General features: G+C 38.8%; 1 protein-coding gene across 8 annotated transcripts in view; it reads left to right on the top strand.

Annotated features, from left to right (window-relative positions):
• The window catches only part of ZNF382 (zinc finger protein 382), a 46,223-nt gene extending 29,261 nt beyond the window's left edge, over positions 1 to 16,962 (top strand). For all 8 annotated transcript variants that reach the window (XM_082607972.1, XM_082607971.1, XM_082607977.1 and 5 more), the window contains exon 5: positions 14,980 to 16,962. In XM_082607972.1, the coding sequence (XP_082464098.1) occupies positions 14,980 to 16,403 (1,424 nt within the window). In that variant the 3' untranslated portion in view covers positions 16,404 to 16,962. The remainder of the gene's footprint in view (positions 1 to 14,979) is intronic.
• Positions 16,963 to 22,788: the final 5,826 nt, after the last annotated feature.

Genomic DNA, 22,788 nt, shown 5'->3' with positions numbered 1-22,788 from the left:
TGCATATTCTTGCCTCCTTTATCAAAGATAAGGTGACCATATGTGCGTGGGTTTATCTTTGGGCTTTCTATCCTGTTCCATTGATCTATATTTCTGTTTTTGTGCCAGTACCATCTTGGTTTCTCTAAATAAATATGCTGGGATTTTTATTGGTGAGAAATAACATCTCAGCAATACTGAGTCTTCCGGTCCATGACTATACTATATCTTAACATTTTAGTTAGCTTCTCTAATTCCCATAAGCAGTGTTTTATTATTTTTAGTATATTGGTCTTATACATATTTTATTAAGTTTATCTCTAAGCTTTTAATATTTTTGATGCCATTGTAAATAATGAGATTTTTAACATTTCTTTTTCCAGCTTGTTCTTAATATGTGTAGCCACAATTGACTTTTAGATATGGACTTTGCATATTTCTTTTTTTTTTTTTTTTTTTTTTTTTGCTGTACGCGGGCCTCTCACTGTTGTGGCCTCTCCCGTTGCGGAGCACAGGCTCCGGACGCACAGGCTCAGCGGCCATGGCTCACGGGCCCAGCCGCTCCGCGGCATATGGGATCCCCCCAGACCGGGGCACGAACCCGTATCCCCTGCATCGGCAGGCGGACTCTCAACCACTGCGCCACCAGGGAGGCCCTGCATATTTCTTTTGATGGTATTAAATTTTGTTGTTGTTACTCTTGTTCTTTATTTGTTTTGGTATTTTTTTAGATTTTCTATACATAAAACAGGCCTTCTTGAAATAAGATATTTCACTTCTACATTTGCATACTTTATTGCTTTCATTTCTTTTTCTTACCCTGCTGTACTGACTAGGATCTACAGTACAACGTTGAATAGAGGTAGTGAGAGTGAGCATCCTTAGCAGTTCACTAAATTTAGAAGGTAGACATTTAATATTTCATTCTTTAGCTTAATTTTAACTATAGATTTTTCATAAGTGCTCTTTGTTAGATTCTGGAAGTTCTCTTTTCTCCCTAGTTTTCGGACAATTTTAATTATGAATGGATGTTGATCTTAAATGCTTTTTCAGCATTGAGATGATCATATGATATTTATTTTTTAATCTGTTACTGTATGTATTACATTGATTAATTTGAATTTTTTTTTTTTTTGCGGTACGCGGGCTTCTCACTGTTGTGGCCTCTCCCACTGCGGAGCACAGGCTCCGGACGCGCAGGCCCAGCAGCCATGGCTCACGGGCCCAGCTGCTCCGCGGCATGTGGGATCCTCCCAGACCGGGGCACGAACCCGTGTTCCTGGCATCGGCAGGTGGACTCTCAACCACTGCGCCACCAGGGAATCCCGATTAATTTGAATTTTAAACCAACCTTGGGCTCCTGGGATGAACCCCAGTTGGACACGATGCATTATCTGTCTTATAGATTGATGAAATTGGTTTACTAATATTTTAGTAAGCTAAATGCATGATTTTACCAAGGATAGTGGTTCGTAGTTTTCTTGTAATGTCATTGAAAAGTTTTTCTATCCAGAATTGTGTCAGGCGTATCAAACTGGGGGTGTTTCCTTTTCATCTACTTTCTTATGGAATTTCTGTAAGATTGGCATTGTTGCTTCCTTAAATGTTTGAAGAAAATCATTATTAAGCCATTTGGGCCTGCATTTTTTTTTTTTTTTTTTTTTTTTTTTGCGGTATGCGGGCCTCTCACTGTTGTGGCATCTCCCGTTGCGGAGCACAGGCTCCGGATGCGCAGGCCCAGCGGCCATGGCTCACGGGCCCAGCCGCTCCGCGGCATATGGGATCCTCCCAGACCGGGGCACGAACCCGTATCCCCTGCATCGGCAGGCGGACTCTCAACCACTGCGCCACCAGGGAGGCCCTGGGCCTGCATTTTTATAATTCAAAACTTCTGCTTCCAGCCCTGAGGAAGTAACAGAGTCTAGAATTATACTACTACAGGAAACAACTAGAAAACTGGACAAAACTATTTTCAGATATTGAACAACAGGCAGCACAGGCCTGGATTCCTGAGAGAAGAGAAATAAATGAGATGCACCCTACCTCATTCCAGGCTTTCATTTGAAGGCAACTTCCAGACTGCAGTGCAGAGAGAGGAATCCAGAAAGAACCTGGCAGTTTTACTGACTTTAGGGGACCAACACTGGCATTCAAAGAAATTGAGGTGACTAGAATTTGCAGGACACACTTTCCAAAAGAGGGAGTTATGCAGAGAAAGAGTTCCCCAAATCTTGAAAAGGTTCCCCTTGAGTCTTGGCTAAAGGTAAGTCTGCTCGTGGGTAGGTGAAACCCCATGAGACCAGGCAAGGACATGTTCTAAGAAAAATACAATTACAACAGTGTTGTGACACAAACAATTCTCATAGCCTGCTGCACCAGGAATCATTTTATTTCCCTTCAGCCAGAGTGGAGAGAACTTGTTAATACACAGGACATTAGATAGACACCCTAGAAAGGTCACACCTAATAAATGGGACTGCAAGATTTGTCATAAAAGGGCTTAAATTAAAGCATCAAAAGGATTAAACTAATCCAAAAATAACTTCTGTGTGCCTGTTGGGTCCTCCAAGGAGATGCTGAGTTGGAGTTGGGAGTGTAATATATTTCTTAGAGGTGACATCTCTGAAAGATAAAGGAAGAAGTAAGATCAGAAACAGAAAGCCATCAGACCATCATGCAGATATGTGGAAGGAAAGGGGATTGGGCAGGGAGAGCCTTAGACCATTATGCAGAGCTGACAAAGTCTCAACCAACCTAACTCCTCTGAAGCAAAGACTGTTCATCATAGGAGTCCTAATGGACAGAAATGGCCGCCCTCTAGTACCCACTCAGTGTTCAGTCATTTGGTAGGGATTCCCTGGGGAGTCCCTGGCTTGGTTCAAAATCTGAAGAGCATCCTGAAGATGCTAACCATTCTTGCACATGAATGGTAAGTTCTTTTTGAAGGGAGGTCCTAGTGGTGCAACTCTGGCTGCCACAGAATGCCAAAAAAAAAAAGACCAATATTCTTTATGAAAATACAACCATGTCTTAAACTCAACAACATTAAATTGATAATGTCTGATATCCAATCAAAAATTATTAAACATATGAAGAAGCAGGAAAATATGACCCATAAACAGGAAAAAAATCATTCAATAGGAAAAAAACACAGTTAATAAAAACAGACCTAAAAAAGGTAGAGGTGATGGAATTCGCTCACAAGTATGTTAAAACAGCCATTATAAATGACTTGAGTATCATCAAGGATGTAAACTGAAAATGAACATAATGAGGCAAGATAGCAAAGATCGAAATAAAAACCAAAAGAAGCTTCTAAATATGACTATTCAGTATCTGAAATGAAAAGAAAGACCCAACTATGTGTCCTATGTATTAAAATATAAAGACACAGGTAGGTGAAACATAAAATGATGAAAAAATATGTACCATACTGTCTTGCGATTGCCCTATGTGGGGATGAGATCATCCCCCCCTCCACTCACCCAAAATTTGGGACAGATGTCAAGACTGAAATCTCACATAATGAGGCTTTCTAGGGAGAGCAGGGAAGATTTCCAAGCTGGCCCTAAAGTGGCTTGAGAGAGTAAGGAGGGGTGTCTGGCTTTGGTGTTTATTGTGTTTCAGTGGGGGGTAAGGTCAGGTCTCTACACATAGGCTAGGGCTTGCATGGTTTAAACTTCCTGCCAGCACCAACAGAAAGAACATGCAAGGTTTCTGATTGGCTTGCCCAGGTGTGGGGCAAGAGAGGAAAAAAAGGGAGTGGGTCTAGGAAGTTGTCAGCAGTAAGACATCAAAAATAGAATCTGACTCTATTCCACATGGAAACACTAAGAAGAAAATAGGAGTGGCCATATATCAAAGTAGATTTCAGAAAATGGAATATTACAGTGATAAAGAGGGACACTTCATTGAGAAGTCATAACAACTATAACAGCTTCAAAATACTTCAGTGTTTCTCAGCTTTTTATCATTTTCACTACCCGAAAAAGTCTTTTTAGAGATTTTCTTTCTAATTGCCCCCCCATGAAATTTTAATACCATAATCTATGTTCTGTTGCCCTTTGGAGGGCCACAAACCATAGTAATATGTAAGATTTTCTTTTTTCATTTTCTCCAGAACCAATTTTGCTCCCTGAAAGAAGCAATATAATTATAGCTTAAGATATAAATACTTTTCCCTCAGTAACTGAGAGAACAAAGAGAAAGAAAATCAATAAGGCTATGGAAGGGTTGAAACACAATCAGTTGTACCTAGTTAATCTTTATAGACTATTTTACATGGAACATTCACCAAGACTCTATATGCTGGGCCATAAAACAAGTATCAATAAATTAAAAAGAATTGAAATCATAGTGTATAGTTTCTGACCACAGTAGAATTAATTTAGAAATCAAAAACGTATCTCTAAATTCCCCAAATTTTTGGAAATTAATCACATTTCCAAATAACCCATGAAGCAAGGAAGAAATCCTAAGGTAAATTAGAAGGTATTTTGAACTGAATGATAATTAAGACAACATATCAAAATGTGTGGGATGCAACTACAGTAGCATTAAAAATTTTTATTTCTTTAAATCAGGGCCTAAAACAGGGGTTAAACTGTCAACCTAAGTAACTAGAAAAAGAAAAGTAAATTAAACTCAAAAGTTAGTAAGAGGAAAAAATTGACTAAAGCAGAAATCAATGAAATACATAACAGAAGAATAAATAAGTGAAGCCAAAAGCTGATACATTAAAATAATAAAATTAATAAACCATAGCTATATTACTAATAAAAAATAGAAGACACATCACCAATATCAAAAATTAAAGAGGCTACATCACTACAGATCCTACAGACATTAAAAGGACCATTAGGGAATATACAAACAATTTTATACCAACCAATAAGAGTAGGAGAGAACACTTCCCAACTCATTTTATAAGACCAGCATTATCCACAATCAAAGGCACTATAAGAATAGAAAGCTACAAAGCAATATCCTTCATGAAGCTAGATATAAAAATCCTTAATAAAATATTATAAAACTGAATCTAAAAAAATAACTGAATCTAACAGTATTTTAAAAGGATGATACCTCACGGCCAAAAGGAGTTTATCCCAGGAAAGCAAAGTTGATTTGTATTAAAAAATCAAGCTATAGGGACTTCCCTGGTGGCACAGTGGTTAGGAATCTGCCTGCCAATGCAGGGGACATGGGTTCAAGCCCTGGTCTGGGAAGATCCCACATGCTGCGGAGCAACTAAGCCTGTGCGCTGCAACTACTGAGCCTGCGCTCTAGAGCCCACGCACTGCAACTATGGAGCCTGTGCTCTGGAGCCCATGTGCCACAACTACTGAGCCTGCGTCCTGCAACTGCTGAAGCCCGCACGCCTAGAGCCCCTGCTCCGCAACGAGAGAGAAGCCACCGCAATGAGAAGCCTGCATACTGCAACAAAGAGTAGCCTCCGCTCACCACAACTAGAGAAAGCAACGAAGACCCAACACAGCCAAAATAAATAAATTAATTAATTAAAATTAAAAATAAAAAGCTATATAATTCACCATGTAAAGATAAAAAGAGGTCAAAACTCAAGGATATAAGCTACCACTTAAAGTATAGAAAAATAAAAAAGAGAGAAGACCACAATCATCTTGGTAAATGCAGGAAAATAATTAAATTCAACTTATATTTATTATAAATCTATTTATTAGCAATCCAGGGGAATTTCCTCAACTTCCTAAAGAATATCTTCGAAAAACATAGCCACAATCACATTCACTGGTGAAAGCATGAATGCTTTTCCTCTAAGAACAAAAACAAAGAAAGGATGTCCATTATCACCACTTCTATTAAACATTATACAGAACACAAGTCAGTACAATAAGGCAAGAAAAAGAAGTTAAAAGGCTTCAGATTAGAAAGGGAACTATCTTCATTTGTAGGTGACATGATTGTGTACATAGTAAATCCTAAGGAATCTAAAAGAAAAGAACTGTTAGAACTAATAAGTGAATTTAGCAAGTTCACAAAGTTCTTGTTTTAGATAAAATTTGGGAAAATTTTGGTCTGTACAGTTTTTTTCCTGCTCTTTTCTCAATTATATTTTAAATCATTTCATCCTACCCTGTAGTTCACTAAGGATTTTAAAAGTTCTTTTAGTTTGGGTAGTTTCTGTTAACCTGACTTCAAGTTTACTGATTCTTTATTTTCTTATGTTTATTAAGAAACCCATCCAGTGAATTTTATATTTCAGCTATTGGGTTTTTTTTCAGTTTGCATTTCTTTATGCCTCCTGACTACTCCATCTCTTCACCCATATTTCCATCTTTTCTTGTAGATTTGTAAACACATTTATCATAGTTCTAATTTCAACATAGGGACATATATCAGTCTGTTTCTGTTGAATGGTTTTTATCTTCCCTATTGGTCACATTTTCCTGTTTCTTCTGAGGAAGACTTTATATAACATGTTGTGAAGTTGCCAGATCCTTTTTCTTCCTCTGAAGATTGCTGAGCTTTAATCTTACAGGAGGTTAAGTTACTGGAGGCTCATGTCGATTCTTTTTTCAGGGTGCTTTTAAGTTGTTTAGATTATTTCTATTTCGGTTTCAGTTTTGCCTTTAGTTTTATGGTATTGCTCTAAGTCCTGGGATGCAGCCTTTACTCCTAATACATGGCCCTTCTGGGATTTCAGTAGAAAGACCAAAGTTTTAACCAGGTTCTTCTAACTTGGCACAGGACTGGAATTAAAAACTGTTTTTGCAGAGTTAAGTAGCTGCTGAAATCTCTGCTGAGTTCTTTCAGTGTTCCAGCTTTCTTTTCCCTTTATGCTCCTTGCAGTCTTACTCTGTAGAAATGAAGTTAACCAAGGATTTGAGGAGGGCTTTATGCTAACGTTGGGGCTTTCCTTCTATGCTTTCTTCATCCTTGGATTTTGTCCTCAATTTACAGCCACTCTGGTACTCCTGAACTCTGATCTCTGATTCTTCCACACAGGATGACTCCTGCTTTCTCCTTGAGATCTATCCCCTGTGTGCTGCATGAACTACCAGGGTACACAGTGGAAGACCTGGATAAAAGTAGATCTTATTGCAGTATGGTTTCTTTCTTTCAAAGGTTGTATCCATTCCAGTTTCTGCCTGCTTTTGATCATTCTTTAGTGTCTTCAAACAAGTTGGTCTTCTATAATTGGTCCATAGTTATCATTGTTATCAGTTGGAAGGTTGTTCTGATACAAACTTCTTTGCTATTACCAGAATTTTGAATGTCTAAATCAGCAGTTCTCAAACTTTTTAGTCTCAGGACCTTAAAAAAATTTTTTTTTAATTTAAGTATAGTTGATATACAATGCTGTGCCAATCTCTGCTGTACAGGAAAGTGACTCAGTTATACACATACAGACATTCTTTTTTAATATTCTTTTCCATTATGGTTTTTCACAGGATATTCAATATAGTTCCCTGTGCTATATAGTAGGATCTTGTTTATTCATTCTCAATGTAATAGTTTTTATCTACCAACCCCAAACTCCCAGTCCATCCCTCTCCCTCCTCCTCCCATGACAACCACAAGTCTGTTCTCTATGTCTGTGAGTCTGTTTCTGTCTTGTAGACAGGTTCATTTGTGCCATATTTTAGATTCCACATATAAGTGATGTCATATGATATTTGTCTTTCTCTTTCTGACTTATTTCACTTAGTATGATAATCTCTAGTTGCATCCATGTTGCTGCAAATGGCATTATTTCTTTCTTTGTTATGGCTGAGTAATATTCCATTGTATATATGTACCACATCTTCTTTATTCATTCATCTGTCGATGGACATTTAGGTTGTTTCCGTGTTTTGGCTATTGTGAACAGTGCTGCTATGAACATAGAGGTGCATGTATCTTTTTGAATTATAGTTTTGTCCAGGTATATTCCCAGAAGTGGGATTGCTGGATCATATGGTAATTCTATTTTTAGTTTTCTGAGGAACCTCCATACTGTTTTCCATAGTGGCTGTACCAACTTACATTCCCACCAATGGTGTAGGAGGGTTCCCTTTTCTCTACATCCTCTCCAGCATTTGTTATTTGTAGGCTTTATAATGATGGCCATTTTGGCCGGTGTGAGGTGGTACCTCACTGTAGTTTTGATTTGCATTTCTCTAATAATTAGTGATGTTGAACATCTGTTCAAGTGCCTACTGGACATCTGTATGTCTTCTTTGGAGAAATGTCTACTAAGGTCTTCTGCCCATTTTTCAATTGGGTTGTTTGTTTTTTTTGCTGTTGAGTTGCATGTGTTGTTTGTATATTTTGGAGATTAAGCCATTGTCTGTTGCATCATTTGCAAATATTTTATCCCACTCCGTAGGTTGTCTTTTCATTTTGTTTTTTTTTTTTATGGTTTCCTTTGCTGTGCAAAAGCTTGTAAGTTTGATTAAGTCCCACTTGTTTATTTTTGTTTTTATTTCTATTGCCTTGGGAGACTGACCTAAGAAAACATTGGTACGATTTATGTCAGAGAATGTTTTGCCTATGCTCTCTTCTAGGAGTTTTATGGTGTCTTGTTTTATGTTTAAGTCTTTAAGCCACTTTGAGTTTATTTTTGTGCATGGTGTGAGGGTGTGTTCTAACTTCATTAATTTACATGCAGCTGCAGGACTTATTTATACTCTTAAAATTATTAAGAATTAAAAGAACTTTGTGAATGTGTATATATCCTATTCAAAATTAAAACACATTTTAAAATATTCATTTATTTCATTTAAAAAGAACAATATAAACATAATAAAGTCATTATATGTTGACATAAAAATCATATTTTTACAAAGACTGTTTTTCAAAAGAGAAAAGTGAGCAAAGGGGCATTGTTACATGATTGAAGTTTATTTAATGTCTTGCTGAATAAAAGATAGCTGATTTTCACATCTGATTCTGCATTTAATCTGTTGCAATATGTTGTTTTAATTGAAATATATGGAGAAAATCTTCCTTCATGTGTATATGTAGTTTGAAAGAGAAGTATTTTAAAAGCGTTTTTAGATTGTCATGGATATTCTTCATTAATACTACACCCAAACTTAACAATTGGTAGTTCCTAAGCAGTTAGTTGCCACTTAGCAATTGGTTATTTCTAAACAGTTAGTTGCAATATAAAATCTGAAATCATAACAATGAACTTTTGTAGACTATTACATAAAATCCAATGGTCTATTTAAATATTTTACCCATGCATTGTTTTGTAATATGTATTGGTCATTTGGAAAGTAACAGATCACTTGTGCATACAGGTCTGCCAAATTTTGACACATTTCCATATCAATATTTTTTTAAAAACCCCAAACCCACATGTGTTAATATCACCAGCAATCTCATTATAAAAGTCCTTTAGGTATTGGGAAGTTGACAAGCTCACTGTAGCAAATACAAGCTTTCTAACATAATGACTTATACTTCTTTTATCGTAGGTAACAAGTATTAGCAGATGTTTTCTTTGAATAGACAGGTTCACATTGTTCAAGAAAATGTTTACCAGATACCCACATCTGAATAATAGTGTTTTTTCAAGTAAAACTGCTGTTCCACAAAATGTAGATATTTAGTTCTCAACTCACATAATTACACCAGCACTTTTCCTCACAAAATACATTATATGATTGGCCCTTGAACAACATGCATTTGAACTGTGCAGGTCCACTTATACACAAATTTTCTCAATAGCAAATATTACAATACTACACGATCCACAGTTGGTTGAAGCCACAGATGTGGAACTGTGAATATGGAGGAACTGAGGGCCAACTATAAGTTATATGCAGATTTTTGACTGTGCAGAGGGTTGGCGCCACTAACTCCCCATGTTATTTAAAGATCAACTGTACTCTGGTATGCAAAAGAAGCGCTGTATGCATAATTCTTTAACAATCACCCAGAATATTGAAAATATATGTACTCAAGGGTGGAGAGCTTATAAAATTAATGAATTTTTTCTGCTCTAACAAAAAGTCTTAAGTGAAACGTTTTTCCTGCAAGTGTGTGGTAGTTAGAAATGTAGTGATTATTATTATAGATTGGTGCCAGTGCTTTGATATATGTTAATGTGCCAGCATTTTACCTACCATATCAATCATTTTTAGATTTTCTATATTTTATGTTTTGACATCTTTGGGGAGCCCTACTGGCTGAGGAGAGATTGCCCTTCCCAGAGCTAGCCAATTTCTAGAGATAGTAAACAAACAACTTGTTGGTGAGCCCACCTTTCATATACAAATCAACCAATCCCCACTCCACATCCTCAACCACCTCCTTTATCTAACTCACAGACACCAAGCCAATATTTACCCTGCCCTAAATCACCCAGGACCAGGTACCAGACAACTGGAGAGCTCACCTATAACCCATAACCTGCCAACACTCTTCAAACTAGCCAATCCTAAGCTGTTTCCCCTGCTCTGCCTTGCCTTTCTCATGGAAGTAAGCCCCAGTAAAGGCTCTGGCCTACACTTTCCCCTTGCTTCTTTCTGCCTCCTGACCAAAGCCTGGTGCTTCCCCATGTGGCCCTGCATGGCATGGCATGGCCCCTTCTCTCAGGAAAGGTAAGTAATAAAAAAATTTCTTTTAATAGCATTAGCCTCTCTGTGTCATCACTCAGTCACCTCTATAAATTAAAAGTCCATGAGACACCCACCAGTGCTTTTGCCCCACTAATGCAAATAAGAACACAGTATAAAATACTATTATTTTTGTTAATAATGAAGTGTTGTTATTTTTATTATTATTTTGGCTGCACTGTGCGGCATACGGGATATTAATTCCCTGACCAGGGATTGAACCCGTGCCACCTGCATTGGGAGCACGGAGTCTTAACCACTAGATGGCCGGGGAAGTCCCAATGAAGTGTTATTATTATATTTTTTTCGAAGATTTTTTGATGTGGACCATTTTTAAAGTCTTTATTGAATTTGTTACAATATTGCTTCTGTTTTATGTTTTGGTTTTTTAGCCACGAGGCATGTGGGATCTTAGCTCCCCAACCACGTATTAAACCTGCACCCCCTGCACTGGAAGGTGAAGTCCTAACCACTGGACCACCAGGGAAGTCCCCCTGAAGTGTTATTACTAACAAAAATATTTTTGACTTTGTGGACCTCCCATTAGGGTCTCTTGGAAACTGTTAGTTTAGGCCTTTCTTCTTGTTTTTCATCTCTTTCTTTAACATTTCAGCTCTTTATCTTTCTTCTTTTATTATAGTCTCCTATTTATATGCATTCTTAAATCTATCCAAAATATAAAAGGGTAATCATTGCTAATATTAATCTTCCTCTTAGTTTTATTTCCTTTCTTTCCTTTCCTCTTCTACTTGTTTCCTGCACTCAGTCTCACATCCCATTCTCACTGTGAGACCAACTGTCGGATTTCAAAATCCATATGCCTTGGACTAAAGTGATAATTTCAGTATCACTTCTTTCAGTAAATTTCTTCCCAATAAATCTCCGTGTTTCATAACATAGTGCTCAGATTCCTGATATGTACCCACCTTGATTTGGGTGAAAAACTTATCCTACGTTCCTGAGTGCCTTTTTCATCTTGGTTGCTTTTCTTCCCTCTGAAAAAATAAATATTTGTTGAATAAATGGATTTTATTTCAGTAGGCTGTCACCGGTATCCTTAAAGAATCTTTCTTCATCCTCAGTTCTTGTCTTTATAAAAGCCATGTAAACTGTAATAATCTGATCCATTCTCAAGTTGTGATTTCCTTGTTTTATGTGAATGGCTTTCAAGTAGTCATTTTCAGCCCATTTCTCCCACTTGGACTCTACTGGTATATTTTAATCTGCCTACAGCAATATAGCGTCACTTGTCTCATCCTTTTGGTTATTGATATTTCAGAAATAATAGTCATTAACTTTATCTTATCTTTGTATATCCTTTTGTTCCTGTAGTCTGTTTCTTGTAACATCAGGTTGATTCCATCATCTCTGAAATACTTTAAAAATTATCTCTCCACAATTTGTGTTTTATTTCACTCCATGAATTATCTTTACATCCTCTCATATTCTCGTTTGCCACTGACATCTTCAAAAGTGAGAGCCATGTTATTTCAGATGTGGGCTGCTGTAATTACTATTTGGATTTGCCATGATTTTTTTTCCAGTTCTTTCAGTTTCCTTTCAGTCAATATGCAAAAAATATATCACTTATTATATGAAATTTAAATCCCTTCTATTTCAAGGGCTGACAGAATAATATCCCATCTGGTCATTCCACATGTATTTCTCTTTTTGACTAAGAATTCCTGCTAACGTCTGTTCGAGTCTCCCAAATGTACTCAATACAATTGATTTTATTCTTCACAACTGGACCTTTCATTATATGACAGCTGCCATATAACCATAGGGATACTTGCAAAGTTAGCCAACTACAAAGTAAGAGAGTACAGTAGTACACACAAGGCCACCCTCACTTCTGATACCAACTGTAAGTTCAAGGGTCCCTATGACTACTGTTAGGATCAAGAGTTTTCTATAAGGACTTACAAAACTTACTGAAAACTATAATACTCACAGTTATGGTTTGTAGGAGAAGAATACAGATTAAAATTAGCCAAGGGGAGAAGCACATAAGGCAGAGTCCAGGAAAGTACCAAACACAGAGCTTCTAGTAGTCCTCTCTCTGGAGTCATGGACAGCATTACTTCCCTGTGACAATACATATAGAATACTGCCAGCCAGGGAAGCTTCACCCAAGTCTATTGTCCAAAGCTTATATTAGGGCTCCATCACATAGGCATGCTTGACTGCCCATGTGGCTGACCTAAGTTTCTAGCCCCTTAAGAGACTGAGCTAATATTCTGTGACCCAAAGCCCCTAGTTCTCAATCACATTGTTGGTGTTACTCAAAGACCCCCCCCCCAAAATCACATTGTTACTTTCTGGTTGGCCAAAGGCTCCCAGGCAATTAATACTCCTCTCAGGCATGACATTCCAAGGACTTCAAGATTACCTCCCAGAATCCAAAGGCAAATGTCAGACTTCTCTTTGGGCAAGATTATATATTCTTTACCACACAATACTACATATCCTTTGATTAAAAGATCAAATTTCACTTCTCCATGAAATGTTCCTGATGACTCCAAAGCATGTCAGTTCCTTTTTTCTGCATTCACATTATACTTACTGTCTATAAACATGCAAACAGACAAATCCTCTGATATGATCTAGTAATTTGCTACCTGATTCAACATTGTTTTATCTGAGGCCTCTCTTCCCATCTGATTAACAATACCCTCAAAATAAGGTCCTCTCTTTTACTTTTCCTTACTGTGGCTTGTAGCAGAGGCTAGATATTCGATAGTTACTTGATTGATGGCCTGTGGTAGCATGCAAGGAAAACATCTTTCTCATCCATTCAAAAATCATTTAATGGTAAGTTCTTTTTAGATATACATGTCAAGATCATATCTCTTTACCACTGATAAGTGTGTTAATGTATACTCAGAAGGTTTTGAAGAAGATAGTCAATAAAATGTTGACATCCAAGAGCATAAGTTTTAGTTGGGAAGGCATTATCAAATTGAGCATTTTACATATAATATTATATGAAAATAGCAGGTTGTTGAAAGATTGCTTGACTATAATTATATACTAATTTCAGATAAAATAGACATTGAAGGGTAGAAAGAATATGTGAAGGCTTTTGGATAAATTGGATTGTAGCATATCCCTGCAGGTGGTTGAATTCTCAGGAAGGCAGTATAATTACAATTATTGATACAGATTAGTTTTCTGTGTCCTAGAACTACACATAAATGGAATTGTATGACATGTACTCTTTTGCATAAAGCTTTAAATCTGAAAAATGTTTGGGATTCATCCCTTTTGTCATTATGTATCAGTAGGTTTTTTCCTTTTTATTGCTGAATGGTATTCCATTGTATAAATTTCACTGAAGTATTCCATTTTATAAATACATGATACAGTATTACCTGTTTACTTTTCAATGTCTAGTTTGATGGGATAAAAGGGCTGTTGTAAATAAGATGCAAGTCGTGAGTAAGATGAATCCATCTTTAAAATTGCCCCACCGGATATGGGTGGTGGTAAGGCAACAGTAGTAAGATATAGTTTTTAAGGCCAATCAGTGCTGTACATATACACTGAAGAATTCAATCTTTCACAGCCCCAATAGGAAATAGCAGAGTTAAGGTATGTTACTCCACTGGGAGGAAAACTTGAACCCATCCTTCCCTAAAACTGAAAAAGTAATTTAGCAAATTGAAAGGAGGAAAAGTTATAATTGACGGTCAAGAGAATTTAGTTATTGATCATTTCTGGAAGAATACATTGATGGTAGCAGCAGTCAGAACATAACAGTGATTATATTCATGTTGCAGATATACTTTGTCCTCTGGTTTATTTCACAATTCCTAATAGAATTATGTTTTTCCCAATTCTTCCCTTTCAAGAGAAAAAAATTACAGATATGGAGAGTTAGGATCTACGCTATAGACTAGTGTGTCTGTTTGCACTAGGAAATGAGTCCTGAGAAAGTTCAGTTGCCATGGGTGGGCTAAATACAAGTGAGGAAGAAACACATGGAAGTATTTTATAACACTTATTTAGTCATTAGGGAATAAATATATGTCTTTCATCTTCACCTGAACATTTTTATTGCTTACTGTTTAGTACCCTTGATAGGCTCCCTCCATTATCTCTGAATCTGCCCATTCCAAGAGCAATCCCACTTTCACCATCCTTTATCTTCTGCTTACTTGCCCTTGTGTTTATTACACCTGCTTAATGTACCTTATATTTACAACATCCCAAAGATATAAGTGTTGTTTGCTTATGGCAATTTTTCCTCATTTTAATGTTATATACATTTTCCCTCCAAGAGGTAATTTATTTTGGCCTTTCTGTAGACTACAGCAGTGAGATAGACAGTCCCACCATGGGTTGTTTGTATATATATCTTATCCATAACGTTTATGTGAAGACTTACTGGTGTTAATTGTATTTTTTCTAGAAGAAGATTGGAAAGCTGAAGATGTTTTAGTGAAGTTCAAAGAATACCAAGACAGGCATTCTAGATCAGTTGTATCCATCAACCACAAAAGGCTAATGAAGGAGAGAACTAATATTTTGGGGGAAACATTTACTCTCAGCAAGAACCGTATTATTTCAAAAACAACACTACGTGAATATAAACCTGATGGAAAGATTTTTAAAAATATTTCAGAATTAGTCATTAGAAATATAAGTCCTGTAAGAGAGAAGTTTGGTGAGAGTAATGGATGGGAGAAATCACTCCTTAATACTAAACATGAGAAAATTCATACTGCAGTGAATCTCTATAAACAAACAGAGCGGAGTCTGAGTGGTAAACAAGAGCTTATTCAACATCAGAAGGTTCAAACTCCAGAGCAATCATTTGAACATAATGAATGTGAAAAACCCTTCCTTATGAAAGGAATGTTATTTACACATACTAGAGCTCACAGAGGAGAAAGACCCTTTGAATACAATAAAGATGGAACAGGCTACATCGAAAAGTCAAATCTCAATGTTCACCAACAAAATATTATGGAGAAGAAGGCCCATGCATACAGCAAATATGGGAAGTTCCTCTGTAGGAAGTCCATTTTTATCATGCATCAGAGATCTCAAACAGAAGAGAAACCCTTTCAGTGTCCTTACTGTGGGAATAGCTTTAGAAGGAAGTCATATCTCATTGAACATCAGCGAATTCACACAGGTGAGAAACCTTATGTTTGTAGTCAATGTGGAAAAGCCTTCCGTCAAAAGACAGCCCTCACTCTTCACGAGAAAACACATATAGAGGGGAAACCCTACATTTGTATGGATTGTGGGAAGTCCTTCCGCCAGAAGGCAACCCTTACTAGACATCACAAAACACATACAGGAGAGAAGGCCTATGAATGTACTCAATGTGGAAGTGCTTTTAGAAAGAAATCATACCTCATTGATCATCAGAGAACACACACAGGAGAGAAACCATATCAATGTAATGAATGTGGGAAGGCATTTATCCAGAAGACAACCCTCACTGTACATCAGAGAACTCACACAGGAGAGAAACCCTATATTTGCAATGAATGTGGGAAGTCCTTCTGCCAAAAGACAACCCTCACTCTCCATCAAAGAATTCACACAGGAGAAAAACCCTATATTTGTAATGAATGTGGGAAGTCCTTCCGCCAGAAGGCAATCCTCACTGTTCATCAGAGAATACATACAGGAGAGAAATCCAATGGATGTCCTCAGTGTGGGAAAGCCTTTAGTAGGAAATCAAACCTCATTCGCCATCAGAAAACTCACACAGGAGAGAAACCATATGAATGTAAAGAATGTGGAAAGTTCTTCAGCTGTAAGTCAAACCTCATTGTCCATCAGAAAACTCACAAGATAGAAACCGTGGGAATTCACTAAAATCTGTGACTTTTTTGGTGAAAACTTTTAAAGTCATAGTAAACCCTGTACATGATGTTGCTTGCAAGTGTAATAATATTATACAGTTTAAGGTACTGTACCACATATTTACCTACTATTTGCTAGCCTATAAAACACATAAAAAGAATTACTGGACAAATTAAATGATAAAAGTCATTGAAAGTACAAGCTTAAATTTTATTAGATTCACCAGACATAAATTCCTCTATCAAGTTGCTATAAACATTTTAAATTGCTTATTTTAAATTTTAATATATACCTTGTTGTGACCCAGTAATAAACAGTAGGCTGCCTGGCAGTGGTCCATGGACCACACTGTGAACAGAACTGCTTTAAAAGAAAGGTGGTGTGACTGTATTTCTCATTGCAAACATGGTATAAAAGTTGTTACCTCCTCAGAGTTAACCACAGTTCTAACTTCTAACATTATAGTTTTTGCATATTATAAACCTTTATATAAAGTAAATTATACATGTATTCTTTTATATATGGCTTGTTTCATCCATCACTCTGTCTTTAAAACTCATCATTAGTGCATGTGGCAGAAGTTTATTTATTTTCATTCTGTATAAAATTCCATTATATGATTATATTTCAATTTATCCAATCTACTGTTGATGGACTTTTTTATTGTTTACAGCTTAGGGTCATAATAAATAATGCTTCTTTGAATGTATTTATATTTCAGTGTACATATATTCATTTCTCTCATGTATATACTTAGGAGTGGAATTGCTGGGTCCTGGGGTATATGTATGTTGATACTATCAAATGACTCATAACTTTCACATGAGATAATTCACTCTGAAGGAAGACAGCTGTAAATAGTATCAACATGGTGATGGTTCAAACCAAGAATTCATACTAGAGGGAAACTCTATGAATGTTGTGAAAACTGGGAATCCAAATATAATGCATGGCCAAAGGCCTTTAGCCACAGCTCAAATCCTAAATACCAGACACATGTAATAAATTTGAGACTGCCTTTACCCATAAGGATGCCTATTTGAGGGCTTCCCTGGTGGCGCAGTGGTTGAGAGTCCGCCTGCTGATGCAGGGGACACAGGTTCGTGCCCCGGTCCGGGAAGATCCCACATGCCGCGGAGCGGCTGGGCCCGTGAGCCATGGCCGCTGGGCCTGCGTGTCCAGAGCCTGTGCTCCGCAACAGGAGAGGCCACAGCAGTGAGAGGCCTGTGTACAGCAAAAAAAGAAGAAGAAGAAGAAGAAGAGGAATGCCTATTTGAAATCAAAGTCATACTAGAGAAAGGGAGGCATCTAGTATCTTCCTTGCTCAACATTAGAGAATTCTAACTGGATAAAAAACTATCTTACTGGTCATATAAAAATGATAAATATGGAAAAGCTTATAGCCATAGCTCAAATCCTTACAACACCAGGGAATTCACAATGGATGGGAACACTTCAAATGAAATGACTGTAAGAATGATTAGTTATAACTCACTCTATACAGCAGCAAAGAATTCATACTAAAGAAAGGAAAGTTGAAAAGGGAACAGATGAGGCTTCAACTCTTAACTCTGGGGAAAGCTGTTTCCATGAAAGAAGTCCAACCATACTGAGATCATGACGCTAGCGAGCCTACGCGTAAGCACCCTAGTCAATAGACCCAGCTAAGCACCAAGCCGTTATCCAGTATCATCTGCCAACTATATGAATGGGCCATCTGGGGCAAGTCGTCTTTAGATGACTGTAGCTGCTCTGACATCCAACTGGAACCACATGAGAGATCCACTCCCCCCTTCCCAAGCAGGAACTGCTCAGCTGAGGCTGCCTCAAATTTCTGACTCTTAAATGGTCACATTTTAAAATTAAATTTGATGGATTAAAAAGAAGGGGAAAATAATCTCTTAGTATCTGTATTATAAAAATAAAGGTAAGAATATTTGGATTCCAGGGTCAATGAGCAAAAGTGTGGTGACTACGAGGTGATCAAGGCATGAGCAAAAACTGGCCCTGAAATACAGTTGAAGTTTGGACTGTAATTTTTGTTTACAATTACATATCTACATAACAATTCAGTGAGGAGTCCATATACATATCTTTTTTTTTCCTCCTTTTCTGGTAGTAAGTTACACTCATCAACTTGATTACCAATGCAAATGTATACTTCCCAATTTTGTGAAAAAAATTAAAATAGCCCCAAAATACCAGCTGTGGACAATGCAGAGAGAAGTAAGTCTATCTTTGAAAGATCCTGTGCAGAGTCATTTCATGAACTAAGATGAAGACAGAAATCAAGATATAGAATCCAATGGACATAAGTACAGCCATATCCTTGTAGGAGGTACCTTTGAATGCCTTGAAGAAAGTCTAAGTGAAGTTTTGCTTTCTAACAGACGTTCAGGAAAATTAGGTCCAATAGTTTTTATTTTGGTATGCAACAGGATTGGGCTATATTCCAGACTCCTGTGTTAAGATTTCTTTTGAAGAAGTTGAAAATGTTCTTTTTCTTTAATTTTTATGGGTCCTTATTTTATGAATTGATAAATATATGAAATGAGGATTTTCATCTAACTGATCTTTTGGTCAGTGAAGTTTGTGCAGCTCTGAGGAGTGGACATGGTTTTGGAATCCAAGTCCACTTATTCCTAAATATATACACAAGATAGGAATTAATTTGAAAATTCGTATTTTGTAGACCTAACTGCAAGGTCATAGGACACGAGAATTAACATGGGCAAAGATTTCATCAGTTCAAAAGAACTAACAAAACTCCACAGAGTATATACATGTAATGCTTTCCTTTAAAAGCAAAGGATGTAGCTTACCAAGAGAAAGGATAGGCAAGCATTTGGTTGGGGGAAGTCCAGTTGCAAGCTTCCCAGTGTCCTTATTCACACAGAGACTGCACTCTTTTTTTTTTTTTTTTTTTTTTTTTTGCGGTATGCGGGCCTCTCACTGTTGTGGCCTCTCCCGTTGTGGAGCACAGGCTCTGGATGCGCAGGCCCAGCGGCCATGGCTCACGGGCCCAGCCGCTCCACGGCATATGGGATCCTCCCAGACCGGGGCACGAACCCGTATCCCCTGCATCGGCAGGCAGACTCTCAACCACTGCGCCACCAGGGAGGCCCGAGACTGCACTCTTATCTCCTGACTGAACCACTAAGATCTGTGTGAATCTTGGCTCTGGGAGAGCTCAAGGCAGAAGTTCCCCACAAGGGCTTTTATGCCCCTCTGTTCACTGGTCACACAGTCAAGATGGGTTATCTAATCGTTTATGTGAGTAAACAAATTGACTCTGGGCTGTCTCTGAGGAAGTTTTCAACTTTAAACAGCACCTTATATATCCCTCTGCCCTTATCTCAATCAAAGTCAACATCAGACATTCAAGCATCATGGAGATAATGTTAGAGATTTTCCAGTCCAACTATAAATCAATTCCATCCTATAAACATGGTTCCTACGGCTCCTATGTATTTTCTGATCATCTGTGTATGCAAACAAGCATGTTGCCTCACTTCTTGTGTCCCCAGTATCAGATTGTGCATAGTGCATCTCAAACCTGAAACATTTTTGCCAGGTAATACTTGAATATCTTCACTTAGTTTGTGGTCCAGAAATAGTGCCAGACTTGTCATGCCCTGCCTTATAAGTAATATACAACAGCCAAAACACAGATATCAACACTGGTCTCTATAAACTGGGGCTTTTCAGAATCATAGATGTGTGACAGTACCAAGCAGTGAAGAGGATGTGAAACAACTGGAACTCTCATACACTGCTAATGGGAATGCAAAGTGGTAAAACCACTCTGGAAAACAATTTGGCGGTTTCTTAAAAAGTTAAACATACACTTCCCATGTGACCTAGCAATCCCACTTATATTTAGCCTAGAGAAATGAAAACTTATGTTCACACAAAAACCTATGCATGAATGTCTATAGTATTATTATTTATAATCACTAAAAACTGGAAACAATCCAAATGTTTTTCAATGGGTAAATGGATACACCATGGTACATCCACAAAATGGAATATCACTCAATAAAATTAATGAACCACTGACACGTGCAACATTATGGATAAAACTAGTGTCAAAAAGTTACATCCTGGGAGGAGCTTCAAGATGGCGGAAGAGTAAGATGCAGAGATCACCTTCCTCCCCACAAATACATCAGAAATACATATACATGTGGAACAACTCCTACAGAACACCTACTGAACCCTGGCAGAAGACCTCAGACCTCCCAAAAGGCAAGAAACTCCCCACGTAGCTGGGTAGGGTAAAAGAAAAAAGAAAAAACAGAGACAAAGAATAGGGACGGGACCTGCACCAGTGGGAGGAGCTGTGAAGGAGGAAAGGTTTCCACACACTAGGAAGCCCCTTTGCGGGTGGAGACTGCGGGTGGCAGAGCAGGGGAGCTTCAGAGCCACTGACGAGAGCACAGCGACAGGGGTGCGGAGGGCAAAGCAGAGAGATTCCCGCACAGAGGATCACTGCCGACCAGCATTCACCGGCCCGAGAGGCTTGTCTGCTCACCTGCTGGGACGGGTGGGGCCTGGGAGCTGAGGCCCGGGCTTCGGTCGGATCCCAGGGAGAGGACTGGGGTTGGCTGCGTGAACACAGCATGAAGGGGGCTAGTGCGCCACAGCTAGCCGGGAGGGAGTCTGGGAAAAAGTCTGGACCTGCCAAAGGGACAAGAAAATTTTTCTTGCCTCTTTGTTTCCTGGTGCGCGAGGAGAGGGAATTCAGAGCACCGCTTAAAGGAGCTCCAGAAACAAGCGCGAGCCGCGGCTATCAGCGCGGACCCCAGAGACGGGCATGAGATGCTAAGGCTGCTGCTGCTGCCACCAAGAAGCCTGTGTGCGAGCACAGGTCACTATCCACCCCTCCCTTCCGGGGAGCCTGTGCAGCCCGCCACTCCCAGGGTCCCGTGATCCAGGGACAACTTCCCCGGGAGAACGCACGGCGCGCCTCAGGCTGGTGCAACATCACGCCAGCCTCTGCCGCCGCAGGCGTGCCCCGCATCCGTACCCCTCCCTCCCCCAGGCCTGAGTGAGCCAGAGCCCCCGAATCAGCTGCTCCTTTAACCCCGTCCTGTCTGAGAGAAGAACAGACGCCCTCAGGCGACCTACACGCAAAGGCAGGTCCAAATCCAGAGCTGAAACACCAGAGCTGTGCAAACAAAGAAGAGAAAGGGAAATCTCTCCCAACAGCCTCAGGAGCAGCAGATTAAATCTCCACAATCAACTTGATGTACCCCGCATCTGTGGAATACCTGAATAGTTCTTTCTTTCTTTCTTCCTCCCTCCCTCCCTCCCTCCCTCTCTCTCTCTCTTTCTTTCTTTCTTTCTTTCTTTTCTTTTCTCCCTTTTATTCTGAGCCATGTGGAGGAAAGGCTCTTGGTGCTCCAGCCAGGCGTCAGGCCTGTGCCACTGAGGTGGGAGAGCCAAGCTCAGGACACTGGTCCACAAGAGACCTCCCAGCTCCATGTCATATCAGACAGTGAAAATCTCCCAGAGATCTCCATCTCAGTGCCAAGACCCAGCCCCACTCAACGACCAGCAAGCTACAGTGCAGGACAACCTATGCCAAACAACTAGCAAGACAGGAACACAACCCTATCCATTAGCACGGGGGCTGCCTAAAATCATAATAAGGCCACAGACACCCCAAAACACACCACCAGACGTGGACCTGCCCACCAGAAAGACAAGATCCAGCCTCATCCACCAGAACATAGGCACTAGTCCCCTCCACCAGGAAGCCTACACAACCCATTGAACCAACCTTAGCCACTGGGGACAGACACCAAAAACAACGGAAAGTACGAACCTGCAACCTGCGAAAAGGAGATCCCAAACACAGTAAGTTAAGCAAAATGAGAAGACAGAGAAACACACAGCAGATGAAGGAGCAAGGCAGAAACCCACCAGACCTAACAAATGAAGAGGAAATAGGCAGTCTACCTGAAAAATAACTCAGAATAATGATAGTAAAGATGATCCAAAATCTTGGAAATAGAATGGAGAAAATATAAGAAACGTTTAACAAGGACCTAGAAGAACTAAAGAGCAAACAAACAGGATGAACAGCACAATAAATGAAATTAAACATTCTCTAGAAGGGATCAATAGCAGAATAACTGAAGCAGAAGAACGGATAAGTGACCTGGAAGATAAAATAGTGGAAATAACTACTGCAGAGCAGAATAAAGAAAAAAGAATGAAAAGAATTGAGGACAGTCTCAGAGACCTCTGGGACAACATTAAACACACCAATATTCGAATTATAGGGGGCCCAGAAGAAGAAGAGAAAAAGAAAGGGACTGAGAAAATATTTGAAGAGATTATTGTTGAAAACTTCCCTAATATGGGAAAGGAAATAGTTAATCAAGTCCAG

This window comes from Mesoplodon mirus (genome assembly GCF_964341445.2).
Source record: "Mesoplodon mirus genome assembly, chromosome: 19".
Taxonomy (NCBI): domain Eukaryota; kingdom Metazoa; phylum Chordata; class Mammalia; order Artiodactyla; family Ziphiidae; genus Mesoplodon; species Mesoplodon mirus.
Note: the sequence above shows the minus strand (reverse complement) of the source record. Positions and strands in the feature narration are given on the sequence as shown.